Source organism: Thamnophis elegans, chromosome 5 (genome assembly GCF_009769535.1).
Source record: "Thamnophis elegans isolate rThaEle1 chromosome 5, rThaEle1.pri, whole genome shotgun sequence".
Taxonomy (NCBI): Eukaryota; Metazoa; Chordata; class Lepidosauria; order Squamata; family Colubridae; genus Thamnophis; species Thamnophis elegans.
In genome coordinates, this window is record NC_045545.1 from 64373231 (window position 1) to 64390518 (window position 17288).

The following is a 17288-nucleotide window of genomic DNA, read 5'->3' on the forward strand; positions in this document are numbered from 1 at the left end:
CTAAGATTTTTATGCATTGTATTGAATGAACATAGTTTATAATTTATGCATGTTGAATTACACAAAAATCCTAATCTTAATTAACTGCACAAAACCTGTATGAAATGTGCATTGTGTGTGTGTGTGTGTGTGTCTGTCTCTCTGTCTGTCTGTCAGCCAAAAGTACAGCTAACAAAAATCCAGGCAATCTGAGCTTTTTAGTGCTGTTTAGGAAAAATCTGGGTTTTGCTGTTTTAGGCTCTCTAAATTCATAGTTAAGATGGCTTAGCTAAAAAATTTCATCTACAAAACCAGTTCAAATGGAAGGAATAAACTTCAGCTATTACATAAGAGATGAAGAACTGAGTCTGAAAGTTTTTCTTGTCCAGAAGTATCTGCAGTTAAATTTACTAGGATAAATAACATGCTTGGAAGATTCTGCTAGGTAGGACACGTTTTAATATAAGTAAACCTGTTTACATTCTACCTGTGCAACCAGGAACAAAAAGAAATTAGTCTGATGCGTTTTGCTTGAAATTATGGAGAGAGAAATTATTGTCGAATGGATACTGTATTCTTGAACTTGGCAAGAAGAAACCAAGGGGAAGGAATTGAACATGCCCTACAGGTATTAGATGATTATTTCTCAGCCATTGGGAGCTCAATGGAGATTCACTTTCAGTTAGGTTTCCATCCTATCTGCCTCTTTTCCCTGATTCACTGGAAAAGGAAATGGGTTTTCTCTGATTTACAGAACAGTTTCCTTCGTGGCAAGGCAGGGGGAAAAAAGGGCAGCTCAATGAAATGAGGAAAAAACCAGTACCAGTACGCCTAAAGATGGACTACGACTATTACAGTACTATAACGCGGTTCTGTGCACTGCTGTGTCCAATTAATTCCCCCTTTCCAGCCGAAATTACCTTTCTCGCCTCTTTCTTTTAAAAAAATGTTAAAAACGACGGGGGGGGGAGTGTTTATTCACGACACAATTTGAACTAAGCATGCTACCTGCCATGCCATTCTTCGGATAAGAAAATTCAAGGCCGAGAATGGAAAAGAAATCCTACCGGAAAGAAACCACCCACTGCCCGGGGGAAAATAGAGTGCCACCCACTGGCATTATTATAGCTGAAAACCAACATCGTGTATGAGGAAATTCAAAATAATCCGAGCCCGCCTCGTAGCCAGGAGACAAGAGCCGCTCCGCCAACGCCCGACCGCGGACCCGCCTCCCGTCTCAAACTAATGACGCCTCTGTGAGCGCAATCAGGCCGCGTTGTCCTTCTCCGAGCCGGGGTGTTTCTGGGTACCGCGAGAATTGCTCTGACTGCAGGTCACTATGCCGGTAGGGCCGGGATGGCTGAGGAGCTGCTGGTAGGCTCAGCTCTTCGGCCCTCTCTGACGAAATGGCACCCCGAGACCGTCCGGTAGTGGCACCTCAGGCCGCCATGCGCAAACGCGGGGCTCGAAAGCGCCTCAAGTTTCGGGCCGAAGACGTCTGCTTAGAGCGGAGTGAGTAGCGAGGCCTCGGCGTCGTATCCGATGGCAGCCATTGTCCCCTGATCAGCTGCCCTGAACAGTCGCTTTCTTTCCGCAGTGACCGTGGCCGACTATGCAAATTCGGATCCTGCCGTGGTGAAATCCGGACGCGTGAAAAAGGCTGTGGCCAATGCGGTGCAACAAGAAGGTGAGTTTGGCCAAAAACGCTCCCCGAGGGGTTTAAACTTAACATCCTGCTGGGTTCGATTTTCTGGGCTTCTATCATAGCATTCTGGAGCATAAAGGAACTACGGTGACATTCCATGACAGAACAGGTGAATTTGAGACTCAGTGACACACAAGGTTACCAGAGGTTATCCAGCGGTAAAATCAATTACACTCTGATCTTTTTAAAAATATGTTTGGCGATAGTTGTGAACAGTCCTACAGCTTCTCTGGAAAACTGTCAGACAGTGTCTTACTTTCTATTGCAACAAAATCACTTTAATAGTATGCTTGCAAACTTTTCTGTATTATTTCTTTAGTACTTTAATTGATATATATTTATTCTGTCTCAATCTTATTTATTTTATGCCATCGGAGTTGTAGATGGCAAATATTTCACAACTGCCTGTTGGATGTTAAGTAGATGTTTCCTGTTTTGTTTTGTTTTTGAACTTTCAAACTCTTTCAGGACTGAATTTATTAAAATTCATATAGGATATACTTTGAAAACAAGCTATAAATTGAATAGTGAACTTGATTAATAATAGTTCTACATAAATTTATTCAAATTAGTCTTTTAATATGTCTCTTAATTGGATAGCTGTAGGAAATAAAATCAAAATGAAAAAGGCATTACAGCCTGAACTTTCACATTCTTGAGTATTTATTTGTATCTTCTAATCTAAAAAGATAGTTTGAAACATTCAGCACAAAACTGTTTAAACATATTTAGATTACAAATTTGACTATCAGTTCTATCTTTGTAATCAAGTAAAAGCTTATGCAAAGGTACAGTGTTTTAAGAACTCACTGCCACTATCCAGAAATAATTTAGGAGTCTATATAAAATATTAGTCTAAATTGATCTTGTCTCTTTTATCCATTTTCCTAGTAACATTTATATGAAGGGTGGAGGTGTGTTTTTCCCCTGTTCACGGGGGAAAATGATAAGCATTTATCAATCGGTATTATAAGACAAATTGTTTCTGTTTAAGGGATAGTGAAATAAACAATATGTCTTTAATTACAAAATGAACATTTGGTCTTACAATAAATTACAATTTACAATAAATTTCCATGTTTTTCCCTTATAGAAATATGTTTTCACATTTTTCTTTATTGTTGACCTATGAGCTATATTCAACTCTAAGCTCTTTTAATTTTACAGCCGTAGAAGTGTAAACAGTTCACTCTTTTTTAACTTCTAAACTATCAGCAACATTTTCTTGCATCATGATAGCACTTAATTTTCAAGGATAAATGAGCAAGAATATTTGCTTGAGAGAAGCTCCTAAAATAACAGAAAACACAAAAGGGTCATTTAATAGTGAATGCATTAACAGTAGCCTAAAAATTAGCTTAGGATCTCTTGCTTCTGGATTGAAATACTGACTGACTCACTCACAGTTGCTGTAGTAGTTCACTTTCTACTCAAGAACAAACAGGTAGAAGTCAAAGCTTGCAAACCAAAACAGAATCTTTAACAGACACTTACCTGAATAATTTTTTTAACAAAAACATACAGAAAAAGTTCAAAATTAATCCAAGGTTCTGAAAACCAATTCAGGGTTGTCCTCCAAGTAGCATCCATACAAATTGCCACCCAAAAGCCAGAGATCAGGCAGTTTTTTCCAGCAAAGGAAAATGAGTTACGGCTGTTTCTTAAATCAGGCAATAACCAACTGTCACTAATTAAGAAATATACTCCTTTGCTTGGCAAGAAGCCTCATAGAATGGCTCTGTTCTCCTCTCAACTTATTGGCGTGCAGAACAGAGGTGGTATTCTGCCGTTCGCACCAGTTTGGGTGAACTGGTAGTGGCGGCGGCGGGAGGCTCCGCCCAGAAGTCATCACTGACGCATGCATGCACACTCCTGGTTCCAAACTGATAGTGAAGGTAAGAGGATTTCATGCCTGGTGCAGAAGCTGGGAAGTCTTACATCATCTAACTGTTCCAGCTGTCTAGGTGCTGTTCTTTATCAGCCTCTTGTGATTCTTAGCTTTGTGTCTCCTGAGGTTGACATTCCACAGGTTTTGCTGGAGCTTTTTCTTCAAAGTCAGAGCAGCATCTGAGTCCTAGTCTAAGTACTCACTTTCCTCAAAATCATTTAACCTAGCTAGGGAAATCATGTTTGAGGTTCCATAGGTGGCTCTTGCAGCAATACCATGGCAAGGGTATTGGGCTTTTTCTGTGACAGGGCCTTAATTAATACATTTTCTCCTAGGGGAGGCATGAGTGCCTGTGCTCTTTTATTTATATTTCTAATTGGTTTATTGACGATTGCACCAGTTTTAAAATCTTCCGAAGAGAGAACAAGATGAAAATAAAATAATATTTGATTTAATTTTAATTTCCTTTTAATTTTTCCTGATTTTAAAATAACTAGGATACCCTCCATTTGACCAAAATTTTTCCTTTTGGGATTGATGGACAAACAGTTGGGGGGGAAATTATGGAACATTGTTTTTGTATATGATAATCGCAGTGAGAGTATTGTATGCACAAAGATAGAAAGATTTGACACTTACAATGGAAGAATGATTGGAGAAAATAACGGAACTTGCTGGGATGACCAAATTGACTTGTTTTATTAGGGAAAAGATAATATCTATATTTATTGCAGAGTGGAAATCCTTATGGATTCTTTGTATAAAACAGAAAAATAAGCTTAAAATAAGATTGATGATTAGACAGGATAATTATTGAAAGAAAAGAGTCATATAACTATAGAGAAAGAGCTAAATCTCTTAAATCAGTCCTCAACATCTTAAAAAATAAGTTGATTTTACAATTGTAGTGGCCAAACAAAACAAAATCGTTAGGTTAATAATGTTGGAAGTCTTGACCACCGTAGGTCACTATAAAAAATGAAAGTCTACCATAATCTTAATATAGGGAAAAATAATATCCATATGTTAGGACTATTATTTCAGGATTTTTCACCCACCCTGTATCTTGCTAATTCAGCTAGTGCACATCACTATATTTGAGGTTTTTCTTGTCCTAGTCTAACATCCATCTTGATCCTCTTTTATCCAGCTGCGGGTCTCCACTATCAATTTATTCAGTATATTTGTTTTCAGGACACTGCCCTTTTTCCCTCTTCCTCTACCAGAATGTCTGTTGGCTACCTTTCCTAATACACTCCCTTGGTCCCATTCTAATTAGCCTGTCTCTGCTTTCCTCCAGAATTCAGATTCTTTATCACCTCTCTTTTTCTCAAGCCTCATCTGTCTAGTTTTTCTTCATATTTCTTATAAACCAATGCTTGTTCTATAACTTTTGTCCAGATAATCTGCTTTTAATGTCCCTTCCTTAACTTATCTGGTTCTTGGGATAACTTTCAGTCTTTCATTCTCTCTTGTGAAACTTTCCTTCTTAAATGAACCTTAACCACATGTTTCTTAATGCAAGCCATGCCACCAAGCCATTTCAAGCAGCTGGAGGTTTCCTCGCTACTGGATAATAGACAAAAAGATTGTCTTTCATATAAAGGAAAGCATGTTGTCCCACATGACAATCAGAATGACAGGATGACCTACAACACCTTTCTTTGTGCCTACTGGCCCCAAAAAGAATTTAGATTTAGATCCTCCTATTTTTCCTATTGTCTCTTCTCTGGTGGTTTGGATTATCAACATGAATTTATTTTACATTCTTGATTCTAGGGCATCTGCTAATTCTTAAATCTCAAATTATTCCATTTATTTATGATTATAGTGAAATCACTCTGTGGTTTGGAAGCATCTTTCGTACCCACTGATGAAATACTATCTGTGGCAGAGTCCTATGACAGTAGCGATGAAATGGATTCTAAATATTTCACCACTGATGAATATTTCATGACTGATAGAAAAAAGAAAAGCAAGAGGCATAAAGGTAAGATCTATTGTTTCAACTGTTACTTTAACATAATTTCACTTCAACAATAAAATATTTTTATCTCTTCAGATAAAATCAAGCTGCTTTCTTCTTAAAGCATGGCCAGTTACATTGCTTGTTTTATATTTCAGAAAGCTCTGAGAGTGTGGTAGGCAAAGAATATCCAATTGACATATGGTTGATGTTGGCATCCTATATACGTCCAGAAGACACTGTGAGTTTTTCTCTAATTTGCAAAAGGGCCTGGATTGTTACTTGTACAGCTGTATTCTGGACCAGACTTTATAGAAGGTATAACAGCTTGTGAATTCTTTATTCGATATGGTATATGTATTTTAATAGTTATGGGGCTTTTTATAGATTATTTGTGGTGGACACGTTTATGAGTAGCGTGCATAGGAATCTGAGTATAAAAGATCAATGTTTCAATACTTAATGACGTATTTTGTTCTGAGATACAATTTTCCCAGATCTGTCCACTGATTCTTTTATATCCTTTTTGATCAGAACAGTAAGAGATAGCATAACATCAAAATTGAGGGCTGTGTCTCACTTCAGATTTCATATAAAAAGGTATCTCATAGCATGTGGGGGAACATTTGTCTGCAACTCCATAACCCAGGAACACTTCCTGGTATCACACAGTAATTGCCACACAACCATAGAAAAAAGTGCAACCACTTTAAGGTTGCTTGTTCAAAAAACTAATGTATTTATATTCTGATACTTCAAAGTGTTTTTTTGTCTTTGAATCCAAAGCCTGCATAGCTGTATAAAATATGCATATATAATTGGTAGCATGGATTACAAAATATACATATGGTATAAAAACAATACCTCTTTGCATTATTGTCAAAGAGAAATTGCTGGGATTCATAGGAAGGTACTTGAGAGCTCGTAAATTAGTAATTGCTACAGTTCTTTGGACTTGCAGAACTTCTGAAGCTATGAAATCAACTTCCATTATATAACTGAAGTAATTGCATTGATTTCCTTGAATCAGTTAAAACAGATTGTTTTAGATTTATGACTATTGCATGATAGAAAATGAGTCATATGGTCCTCCCTTGCATATAATATAAATTTACAGGAACGTTTTCCATTACAATGGGCAATGCTATATTGCTAAGGAAAGGCATAGTGCAGGATTTTTTTTGTTTTTATAATTTTTTCTTTCTCTAATCCTTCAGCAGGAAATTGAATTCAAGCCAGTCTTTCTTTTAGGTAAACACAGCAATTCCTAACATCATACTTTTAGCTGGCAACCCGTGATCTATTGGGTCATTATTTCAGAACTATTTCCTTTTCAGATTCCTCAATGACTGAGCCTCAATTCAGAAAAATATTCAGAGAGATATCTGCCTTCAAAGTTGATCTATATGGCATAGTCAAATAAAAATAGTTGACAAAGTGTACCGGAGGGATATTTTGTATTATGTCATAAAATATTTTTAAAATTTGCCAGATTTCAATTTTAAGGAAATTGTGGATTCTGGAGTTCAGACACATTCTGTTAGTCCATTTCAGGTACCTTGAAACAAAATTTTTTTTTACCTAATTAAAAGTTACAGGAATACGTTTTAGTAGAGTCTAGATGGCCTAGAAATATTATTTAACCTATAGGAGACTCTGCCTCAATGCAGAGTGTCTGAACAGAGAAAAAAATTGAAGCATTTGATAAAAAATAAATTAATGGGGATTAGAGAAGAGGCATTATGCTAATTGGAGCATTCAACCAGAGTACCTTCCTACTCTCTTTCCTATGAGAGTTCAGAAGCTACGTCTTGACTTTCTGGAGGTCTGCAGTTTACAATGATGGATGATGCACAGTTGGAACTGCACTACTTAAATTGTACTGTTATTATTTTGTTTTTGAGGAATTAAGGATGGAAATGTTGGCAGGAGACCTTTAGTTCCCCCATCAATGCAATTTCAGTGCCATAATAACTGACAGTACAATTTCTTAAGCATCACAGAGATAGGCAGTTAAAAGTGAGAATTAAAACAATTTGCTTCCCAAATGCCTCTTGCTTCTATTCCTATCCTTTACTTGGAAAAAAAATGCCACCAAAGTTGCTGTTATGCTTCCAGATTTCAGTGGCATGATCTCAGAGTGCATAGCATGTATTTCATCCCTATCTTATTCTTACAATTTTATTTTTTCTTATTTAGGCATTATAATAGGAGTGCCTCCCTCCCAATCCGTTTACAGCCAGAATCAATGGAAAAGATGTACTGCCTTCGTGCATGTGTAATTCGTTCATTATACCATACATATAGACCTTTTATTTCCCGGATAGCCAGAAATCCAACAATCCCGGAGGCTACTCCAAGCAGTCTAAAAAATTCAAAAGTAAGTAACACTTTGAGAAGAAGAATTATCCCACTGAGTATTAGCAGATTTCTTTCAAACTAATGAAAAGCATGCAAATGGGTCCACTGCCCAGTACATATTTTAGACAGATGTTGTCTTTATTAGGGGTGTTTTTTTAGACTTCTGCAAGCTTCTTAATTATGTTTTAGGTTTATTATGTTTGCTGTTTAATCTACCAATAAAGAAATCAAAATTTTGAACCTTAAAATAAGTTTATTATTTTTGGTTTCATGTTTGAGAGCAATTTATAACTATGTATTACAAAATAAAGTCAGCTCATTAAGGTGGGTTTAGTTGATACCTAATCCAGCACCCAAAATTGATTTATCGTAAATGCTTTGTAGTCACATCACAACGGCTTTGGTGTCCACAGTTCGTATCATACTAACAATTTGTATATCCTTTTGTGGGTAAAATTGGCACTAAAAAAGGAAATTAAATGTAAAAAATCTGTATTGCAGTAACAGTTACAAAATTGGTTACATTCCAAAAACAATGAAATTATTCAGTTCCTCCTTACAATTGTTGAAATGCACATCTTCCATATGTGCGTGGCACTATCTTTGTACACTTTATCGTCAAAGAGCCTGTATGCTTAGACTTTGTTTTTCTTCATTTATAATCTCCTCTCCTTTGTGGAGTTCACCACAAACATTGAGCATGCAAAGTAGGAAGAGACTGGTATTTTTCTTTTTGGTTACTGAATCCAGCTTTTTCCTATTTAATTTCCCTTTCTCTTTCTCAGTGTAGCTTCTGTGGGACACTGGAGCTGTTGTGGTGTCAGCAAAAGTTGCCCTTAAAGACAGATCCACTGTTTGGAGCAGCATACCAGTTGGTACACATCTGAAGGGTAGGACAGCTGGCATGTGGATTTCTATGTCTTAGGAAATTCTTAAGCTACTTTCCTCCTTTTAACTAATATTCCAGGTTTCACAGACAAGAGGGCTAATTCTACTAGCTGCATCCCTCTGAATCTAATGCAGGTAGTCCTCTTTAGTGACTGCCTCGTTTAGCAACTATTCACAGTTATGACAGTAATAAAAAGGTAACTTTGTGACCAATCCTTGCATTTATAACTTTCTCATGTCTGTAAAGCAAAGGAAAGCTGAAGTAAGATTATAAGCATAGTTACAATTAATACAATTAATAAAGTTGTGAATGGGCATCTTGTATGATAGTTATCTTCTCCATAAAAATCTGGAATGTCTGCCCTATTCTGGTTCCAGTAGTTTCTTGATTTTTTTCTTGATAAAGCAAATAATGAGCAATTCTTAGCAATATTTTGAAATCATTATCTCTAGATTCTTTAGAGTCAATTTGGAAATATTTGTTTAAGTTCATCTTTCATTTTATTTCCATGTAGTATCTATTTCTGTTCAGAAGAGGAAGTGCACATTATAATACAATGATATCCTTTTTTGAAATTGATGTCAATGTTATTTATTTTACCCTCAAAGTGATTTGTTAAAGTATAAAAGCTCCAGACTGGATTGTTTGAATACGTTTATGTTCAATAAGCCACAATCTTCATTCCAAAGAGGTTGGAAGCCCAGTGCTTTATTGCTTTATATCTGTATAACACTATGTCCACAGACCACAACTCTTTCTCTTTTGCTCAACTAGTGCCTGCTTTTCTGGTCTAAAAGGATTAACCAGCAGTCTTCACTGTGGGAATTCAGCTTCAAATTCCAAAGGCAGGTATGAAAGCTAAACATTTGTATTCATGTCAAAATTTCATATTTCAGAATACCTCTCTGGTATTTATAACTCCTTGTTATACTTATAACAGAGTGCATCTTGTTTGGCAAGATGCATGTCTAGATTACAGTCCAAAAAAGATTCTGTTCATAATTTGGAATAGTGGGGAAATTGGGGTATTTTGTAAAAATGTACTCGTGCCCAATCTGTTCATTTTCCTTGCTGGTGATCAGGATAGTGCTATTCTTACCAAGCTGGAACATTCTACTAAAATTATGACACAAAATGTACATTTCCCCCCAAATTCCTTCATAAGAGACAAAACAGCATGAAGTAGCATGTAGCGAAACAGATATAAACTGCATAAAATTAGTTATTGTGAGGGGTGGGGTATTAATATCAAACTTGAGTGCAATAGTTCCCATAGGTTTATTTCCTCTAAAGGTAACTCCTATAGATAGAAATTGTTTGTAGATTACTTAAAGTATATTAGGGTTGTTTATTAATGCAATGTGCTGTTAATCTTACAAGCTACTACATGTCATATTCGGACTATACTCTTAGTCATCTGAAATCATATCCACAGCAAAAGCAAGGGCCTATATTCAGACAAATATAACAGTCTCCATTATAGCCAAGATTTGTTATATTAAAACTATTAAATGTCATATTGATTTCCCCAAAAAAGTATAACATATGTAGGTCAGTCCTAATCCTTCAAAGACAGGCTTACAAATTCTCCTGATTTGGTACCTAACTCGTCTCTAAGCTTGTAATTTGAAAGTTTGTAGAGTTTGAATCAGTTTCTGGTTAACTAAATGAAATATTTCTCTTGAGTCTCCCAAGTTGAAGAATAAACGTTTGAAACCACTTCAACCACCTGTCCGGTATGCAGATGTCCACATGAACCCTGACCAAGACTGCTGTCTGTTGCAGATAACTACTATCGACTTTATATATATTCCTATAGTAATGGGCATGACAGTTACATTGGTAAGTATTGTGATTTTTTTGCTAAGTTTCCGGTCTTTATATCAGGAATTTTGTTCACTTAATCTTGACCAAATAGTTTCTAAATTTGAAGTATTGTGGTAGTTCGTGGATTACAGCTTTAAATGGGATCAGAATTTCCACCACTAAGCCAAGTGATTGTTAAGAGAAATATCATATCAATGCACTGCTTAGCAATAAGTCCCAATTGTGGTCATTAGGTGAGGACTGTGTGGTCATTAGACAAAGATCTCACACTTCTGCCCTGTGAGAACTGCCTCCACTTTAACTACTCTACCAACCAGTCATCCGTAGGCTCTGCCGCACCCAGCTGACCTTCACTGTCTTCCTCCAACTGCTGATGAGCATCCACTTTGGCCTATGTGAGGCAGCTTCTGGCAGTGCTAAGATTTCTTCCCAAAGGCCGCTTGCTTGTTCTCATAATGCATTGGAAGGCTTATGGGGTGTTTTGAAACCTGCCAGGAGGCTGGCTGCAGAACAGAGCTTAAGGCAGCTTCACAGTAGTGTTGAGGCTGAAGTAGAGGCCCAGAGGCCCGTGGCAGCTGACTGAGACTGGCAAAGACCCCAGGCCTCTTTTTCAGCCCTAACGCTGTTGCCCAAAGAGTGTTGCTGCATAGGGCAGCCAAAAGGATAGAGATGGGGGAGACAGGCAGGTGGGAAGTTGAAGCACTTTTGTGTTCGTAAGTGTGGGCAGACTGCCAAGTGCCTGAATTTTGAACACATGACACATCACAGTGTTGCTGTTCCCCATAATTTCAGAGATTGGACGTAAGTACCATTTGTTCAACACCACCTAACTTTGAACGGTTCCTGAACAAATGGTCATTAAGCTAGGACTACCTGTATTTTTCAAATAAAAAAGTCTTCAAGCAGGCACAGATAAGAAAAATACAACTTTGAAAACTATATTGAATAGTCTAATAAGGAATGACTACCACATGTGATTTTATTATAGACTATAAAGTTTCAGGAAAAGCAAATATTGCCCTGAAGGACTTGCTCAAAGATACAGTTCATTTTTAAAATATTTACAGACAAAATCAGTTTAAAACATTGAATAAAATGCCATTTGATTTTGGGGTTAAGGAAGCCTGTGTGATCCAAATTATTGAATAGCTTCCATTTTCTTTTGCAGTTCACAATAAATGTGAGCACTGACATGCGGCACCACAGAGTGAAATTAGTATTCCACGATTCTCCAGTATGGAGTGGCAAGAAGCCCAGATTTGACCATGGGATGCAGGTTGTAATGGACCCTGTGCACAGTGTGCATCTGTTTGATTGGTGGCATCCACAGTTTCCATCTTCACACATCTGAAGACTCTCAAGTTTACATCATAAATTGTATTCTGTGCTATTTCCATAAACAACAACAATTTGATAAGCCAGTCTATGTATATGCTTAATCACCTCTTGGGAAATAATTTGTGCTAATAAGATTAGAAAGAACTTCTGTAAAGCATTTTATTATATGAAAAATAATTCATCTGCAAATATTTTGGTGCTAATGAAATTTGTCCTTTTGCTTTTTGAAAACAAAACACAGCAGAAATGTGTAACCAAAAGCCAACATGGGTTTCTCAAAAAAAAAAAAAAAAAAAACCACATGCCTGATAAATCTTACTGCATTATTTGACAAAGTGACAAAATTAGTAGCCAAAAAAAATACTTGGACTTCATTCAGCATTTGATAAAGCAGACCAGAACCTACTTCTTGATAAGATAGAAAAATGTGGGTAAGACGGCATCACTACCACATGGATTCATAACTGGCTGACCAACAACACTCATCGTTTAGTTGTTAATGGAACTGCATCTACATGGAGGGAAGTATGCAATGGGGTACCTGAAGGCTCTGTCTTAGGCTCAGTACTCTTCAATAACTTCATCAATGATTTACATGACATAGGGAACTTTGCAGATAATACCAAGCTGGCAGGAATGTCCAACGCTCCAGAAGATAGGCTTAACATACAGAAGGATCTTGACAGACTTGAACACTGGGCCCTAGATAACAAAATGATATTCAATAGTGAAAAAAATAAGGTTCAGCATTTAGGCAAGAAAAAACAATGCACAAGTATAGTATAGTAGGTGGTACCTTGCTCAATATTAGTAACTGCAAGAGGGAACATGGAGTCGTAGTGAACAATCACTTAAATATGAGCCAGCAGGCTGTTGCAGCTGCCAAAAAAAGCCAACGCAGTCCTAGTCTACATTAACTGGGATAAAATCAAGATTACATGAAGTGTTAACATCACTTTATAATGTCTTGATAAGACCATACTTGGAATATAGCATCAAGTTTTGATTGTCATGGTATAAAGATGATGTTGAAACACTAAAAAGAGTAAGAAAAGAGCAACTAAGATTATTAGGCTAAAACATGAAAGGTTGCAGGAATTGGGTATGTCTGGTTTAATGAAAAGAAGGACTAGGATTGACATGGTAGCAGTATCTGAGGGGCTGCCACAAAGAAGAAGTCGTCAACCTGTTTTCCAAAGCACCTGAAGGGAGAACAGGAAGCAATGGATTGAAACTAATCAAGGAGAGAACCTAGAACTAAGAAATTTCCCGACAGAACAACTAATCAGTGGGATGATTTGCCTACAGAAGTTGTGGGTACTCAATACTAGAGTTTTGGAAGAAGAGATTGGACTACCATCTGTATAGGTTTCCTGCCTGAGCATGGAGTTAGACTAGAAGACTTCAAAGGTTCCTTCCAAGTCTTGTTCTGTGTAAACTGGCCCATTTTAGAGTGATCCAACTCTGGAATCTTCAGTTCACATATTAGGTAGATATCCATTTCACTTCCACATGCAAAAGTATTTCAATGTGCCACGCCTATAAAAGTGTTTATTTTACTAGTTCCAAAGGCTGTCATTAGCAATCATGTATTTATGGCAAAGAACTTTCAGATTATTGACTTATTGATCACATCTTCACAGAATATAGGTAGTCCTTATTTAAGAACTGCCTCTTTTAGAGACTGCAGTTACAATAGTGATAAAAAAATAACTTTATGACTAATCCATTCGTAGGTCTGTAAAGCAAAGAAAAGCTGACGTTTTAAGCGCAATCCTACAGTATTTCATTTACCAGTTGCTTTGCTTAAGTTATTAGTCCCAGTTGTAGTCACTTAAGCAAGGACTACCTGTATGGAAAAACAATGGTGCTGATTCCCCTAAGTATGAATTTTACAGGTATGTTGGGATAGGTTAGACTTTTCATGTTTAAAATAGATTAATAAAGATTAATGTTTAATTATTATTTAGTATATTTTATTCTGTCTTTTTTTATTTATAACAAGGTATCAAACACACCTAATATTCCAGCCTCTTGTTTTCCTCACAACTGTGATGTTGAATACGAAATGGGCAGCAAATAAATTTAATAAATAAATAAACTATGAGGTAGGTTGGGCTGAGAGACTGACAAAATCACTCAAATAGTTTTTGTGCCTAAAGGTGGCTTAGAACTCAGTTTCCTGATTTGATATTGTGATGAAGGTTACCCCTTCATCCCAATATCAAACTGGCTCTCATTTACATGCGATTAATTAGATATCTATCATACAGAAATGAAGGCTTCCTTTAGAAACAAAGAAAGGCGTATTTGCTAGTTATGAAATGGAACAATTTTGTGACCGTGGCTTCAAAAATAGGTAACAGGTAACTGGGTAAAGGATACTCTAGTTATAGAAAGAAAGGAGGTAAGCAAGCTAAGAATAGATGATCAAGTTAGCATAAAAGGAGATATGAATTGGTGTTAAACTACCATTCCTAACTTAAGAGCTTTTTTCCTCCTGTACACAGTTGCTTGCTATACAACTTACCTTTGTGCTCTAAAAATCACCCAGATTGAATTGTCAGTTTTAATACAATATATACTATGTGTTAATTGGAGTATAAAATGGCCTATAATATTTCAAACAGGTTCCAGTTAAATATTCTTTTAAAGCTTTTCTTATATTCAGTATCTCTCTCTTAGTTTGGCTACAAATTTGTCTAATTTCAGCCATTAATACTAGTGAACTTACTGTCTGAAGTTTTTTTAGGGTTTGGTTTAGGTTTGGTTTATTAGATTTATATGCCACTCTTCTCCCAAGGACTCAGGGCAGCATACAACATTAAAAGAAATACATAATACAAAAGTTAAAAAAATTAAATAGAATATCCCAAACAAACCCAATTAGAATTGACAATAACATTTTTTTTAAAAAAATCGAATTAAAATTACCAATGATCAATTTATTTTGTTTTGTTCAGGCCAGGCTGGCTTGCTGGAAAAGCCAACTTTTTAGGGTGCGTCGGAAGGACCGGAGGTCAGGGATTATATGTAGTTCCGGGGGCAGCTCATTCCAGAGGGAAGGCCCTCCCACAGAGAAGGCTCTCCCCCTGGAGGTCGCTAGCTGACACTGTCTGGCCGACGGGACCCTGAGGAGGCCAACTCTGTGGGATCACACTGGATGGTGGGAGGCTACCGGTGGCAGTAGGTGGTCTCGCAGGTACTCTGGGCCTAAGCCATGGAGTGCTTTAAAGGTCATAATTAGTACCTTGAATCGCACACAGGAGACAACCAGCAACCAGTGCAGGCCGCCTAAAAGGGGTGTAACATGGGAGCACCTAAGTGCCCCCATGATAACCCGTGCATCCGCATTCTGGACCAGTTGAAGCCTCCGGGTGCTCTTCAAGGGCAGCCCCATGTAGAGAGCGTTACAGTAGTCCAGGCGAGAAAGGATGAGGGCATGAGTGACTGTGCACAGAGCATCCCGATCCAGGAAGGGGTGCAACTGACGTACCAGGCAAACCTGGTAAAAGGCTCTCCTGGTCACGGCCGTCAGGTGTTCTTCTAAACTAAGCCGAGTATCAAGGAGGACGCCCAGATTGCGGGCCCTCTCTGAGGGGGCTAAAATTTCTCCCCCTATCATCAAAGATGGAACAAAATGCACAAATTGGGATGACGGAAGCCACAGCCACTCAGTCTTGGAGGGATTGAGCTTGAGCCTGTTCCTCCCCACCCAGATCCGCACAGCCTCCAGGCATCGGGACATCACGTCGAGGGCATCGTTTGGGTGGTTTGGGGTAGAGATGAAAAGTTGGGTATCATCAGCATATTGATGATACCGTACCCCAAAACCACGGATGATCTCACCCATTGGTTTCATATATATGTTGAACAGGAGGGGTGAGAGAACCGACCCCTGGGGCACCCCACAAATGACACGCCTCGGGGTTGATCCCTGCCCTCCAGTCAACATAAACTGCGACCGATCCGACAGGTAGGAGGAGAACCACCATAAAACGGTGCCCCCCACTCCCAACCTCCCAAGTTGTCGCAGTAGGATACCATGGTCGATGGTATCAAAAACCACTGAGAGGTCTAATAGGACCAGGACAGAAGAGCAGCCCCTGTCCCGGGCCCGCCAGAGATCATCGACCAACGTGACCAATGCCATCTCCATGCTGTATCCGGGCGTGAAACCCGACTGAAACGGATCCAGGTAGACAGCTTCAGGGACTGGGGATGCTGATGTGCTACCGCACTCTCAACAACCTTCGCTACAAAGCAAAGGTTGGAGACTGGACAATAGTTGGCTAAAGAAGCTGGGTCCAGGGAAGGCTTCTTAAGGAGGGGCCTCCCCACCGCCTCCTTCAAGGCAGGAAAGAACCCCTCTCTCAACGAAGCGTTGGTAATCACCTGGAGCCAGCCTCGTGTCACCTCCTGGGAAGCCGAGACTAACCAAGAGGGACATGGGTCCAGCACACAAGTGGCAGCACTGAGTCGCCCCATAATCCTGTCCATGCCCTCGGGGGTCACGGGGTCAAACTCATCCCAGATGATCTCCACAAGATTCATCCCCATCAACTCACCCGAATCTACCTAGTCAGTCCAAGCCTGTCCGGATCTGAGCGATTTTATCCTGCAGATACTGAACAAATTCTTCAGCCCTACCCTGCAAGGGGTCTTTCCCAGCTCCTTGGTTAAGTAAGGAGCAGGTCACCCTAAACAGGGCGGCTGGGCAGTTATCCGCGGACGTGATAAGAGCGGAAAAATGTTGCCGTTTTGCCGCTTTTATCGCTACTAAGTAGGATTTAATATGAATTCTTACTAGGGTGGGGTTTTGTTTTTGGTTTTGTAATCAGTATAGATTCATGTCTTGAAATCTTTGTGGAAGATTTGGAATTTTCAGCCAATTTTTTTCACAGATAGTTTTTTAGATTATATATGTATTTCTTTTTTAGACTTATGCAGAACATCCTAATACAGAGCCGAGGTGGCGCAGTGGTTAGGGTGCAGTACTGCAGGCCACTTCAGCTGACTGTTATCTGCAGTTCAGCAGTTCTAATCTCACCGGCTCAAGATTGACCCAGCCTTCCATCCTTCCGAGGTGGGTGAAATGAGGACCCAGACTGTGGGGGCGATATGCTGACTCTGTAAACCGTTTAGCGAGGGCTGAAAGCCCTATGAAGCAGTATATAAATCTAACTGCTATTGCTATTGCTATTCATAGAATCTGCTAAGCCATATTTTACTAAATAAAGCCCAGTTCCATGGCCTTATTTGAAACTGCAAATTTTGGTCCACAAATCATAAGAGACTACTTGTACAGTCCAAATTAAAATCAGTTAGTGACAGA

The 17288-nt window shown here is 38.5% G+C and overlaps 1 protein-coding gene across 6 annotated transcripts; it reads left to right on the plus strand.

The window, feature by feature from the left end:
- Positions 1-795: 795 nt before the first annotated feature.
- Positions 796-12244, plus strand: TMEM183A (transmembrane protein 183A). 6 transcript variants are annotated; one of them, XR_004255493.1, is made up of 9 exons: positions 796-1491; positions 1577-1666; positions 5404-5562; positions 5697-5856; positions 7738-7918; positions 8690-8789; positions 9563-9637; positions 10484-10630; positions 11784-12244. XR_004255493.1 is itself a non-coding variant. In XM_032218478.1 (8 exons), exons 1-8 carry the CDS (start codon positions 1386-1388, stop codon positions 11964-11966), a joined length of 1101 nt encoding a protein of 366 aa, XP_032074369.1. In that variant the 5' UTR covers positions 798-1385; the 3' UTR covers positions 11967-12032. The 6 variants fall into 6 exon arrangements, 3 of the variants coding, with proteins under 3 accessions (XP_032074369.1, XP_032074368.1, XP_032074371.1); XR_004255492.1 differs by lacking the exon at positions 11784-12244 and having other exon boundaries at positions 797-1491; positions 10475-10549; XM_032218478.1 differs by lacking the exon at positions 8690-8789 and having other exon boundaries at positions 798-1491; positions 11784-12032.
- Positions 12245-17288: the final 5044 nt, after the last annotated feature.

Excerpts from the sequence above, each read along its gene's own strand:
- TMEM183A (XM_032218477.1), top strand. The coding sequence starts at position 1,386 with ATGGCACCCCGAGACCGTCCGGTAGTGGCACCTCAGGCCGCCATGCGC. Across the intron at positions 5,857-7,737 it reads TGGACCAGACTTTATAGAAG|GCATTATAATAGGAGTGCCT; the intron begins GTATAACAGCTT and ends TTTCTTATTTAG. Across the intron at positions 9,638-10,474 it reads GCTTCAAATTCCAAAGGCAG|TCTCCCAAGTTGAAGAATAA; the intron begins GTATGAAAGCTA and ends ATTTCTCTTGAG.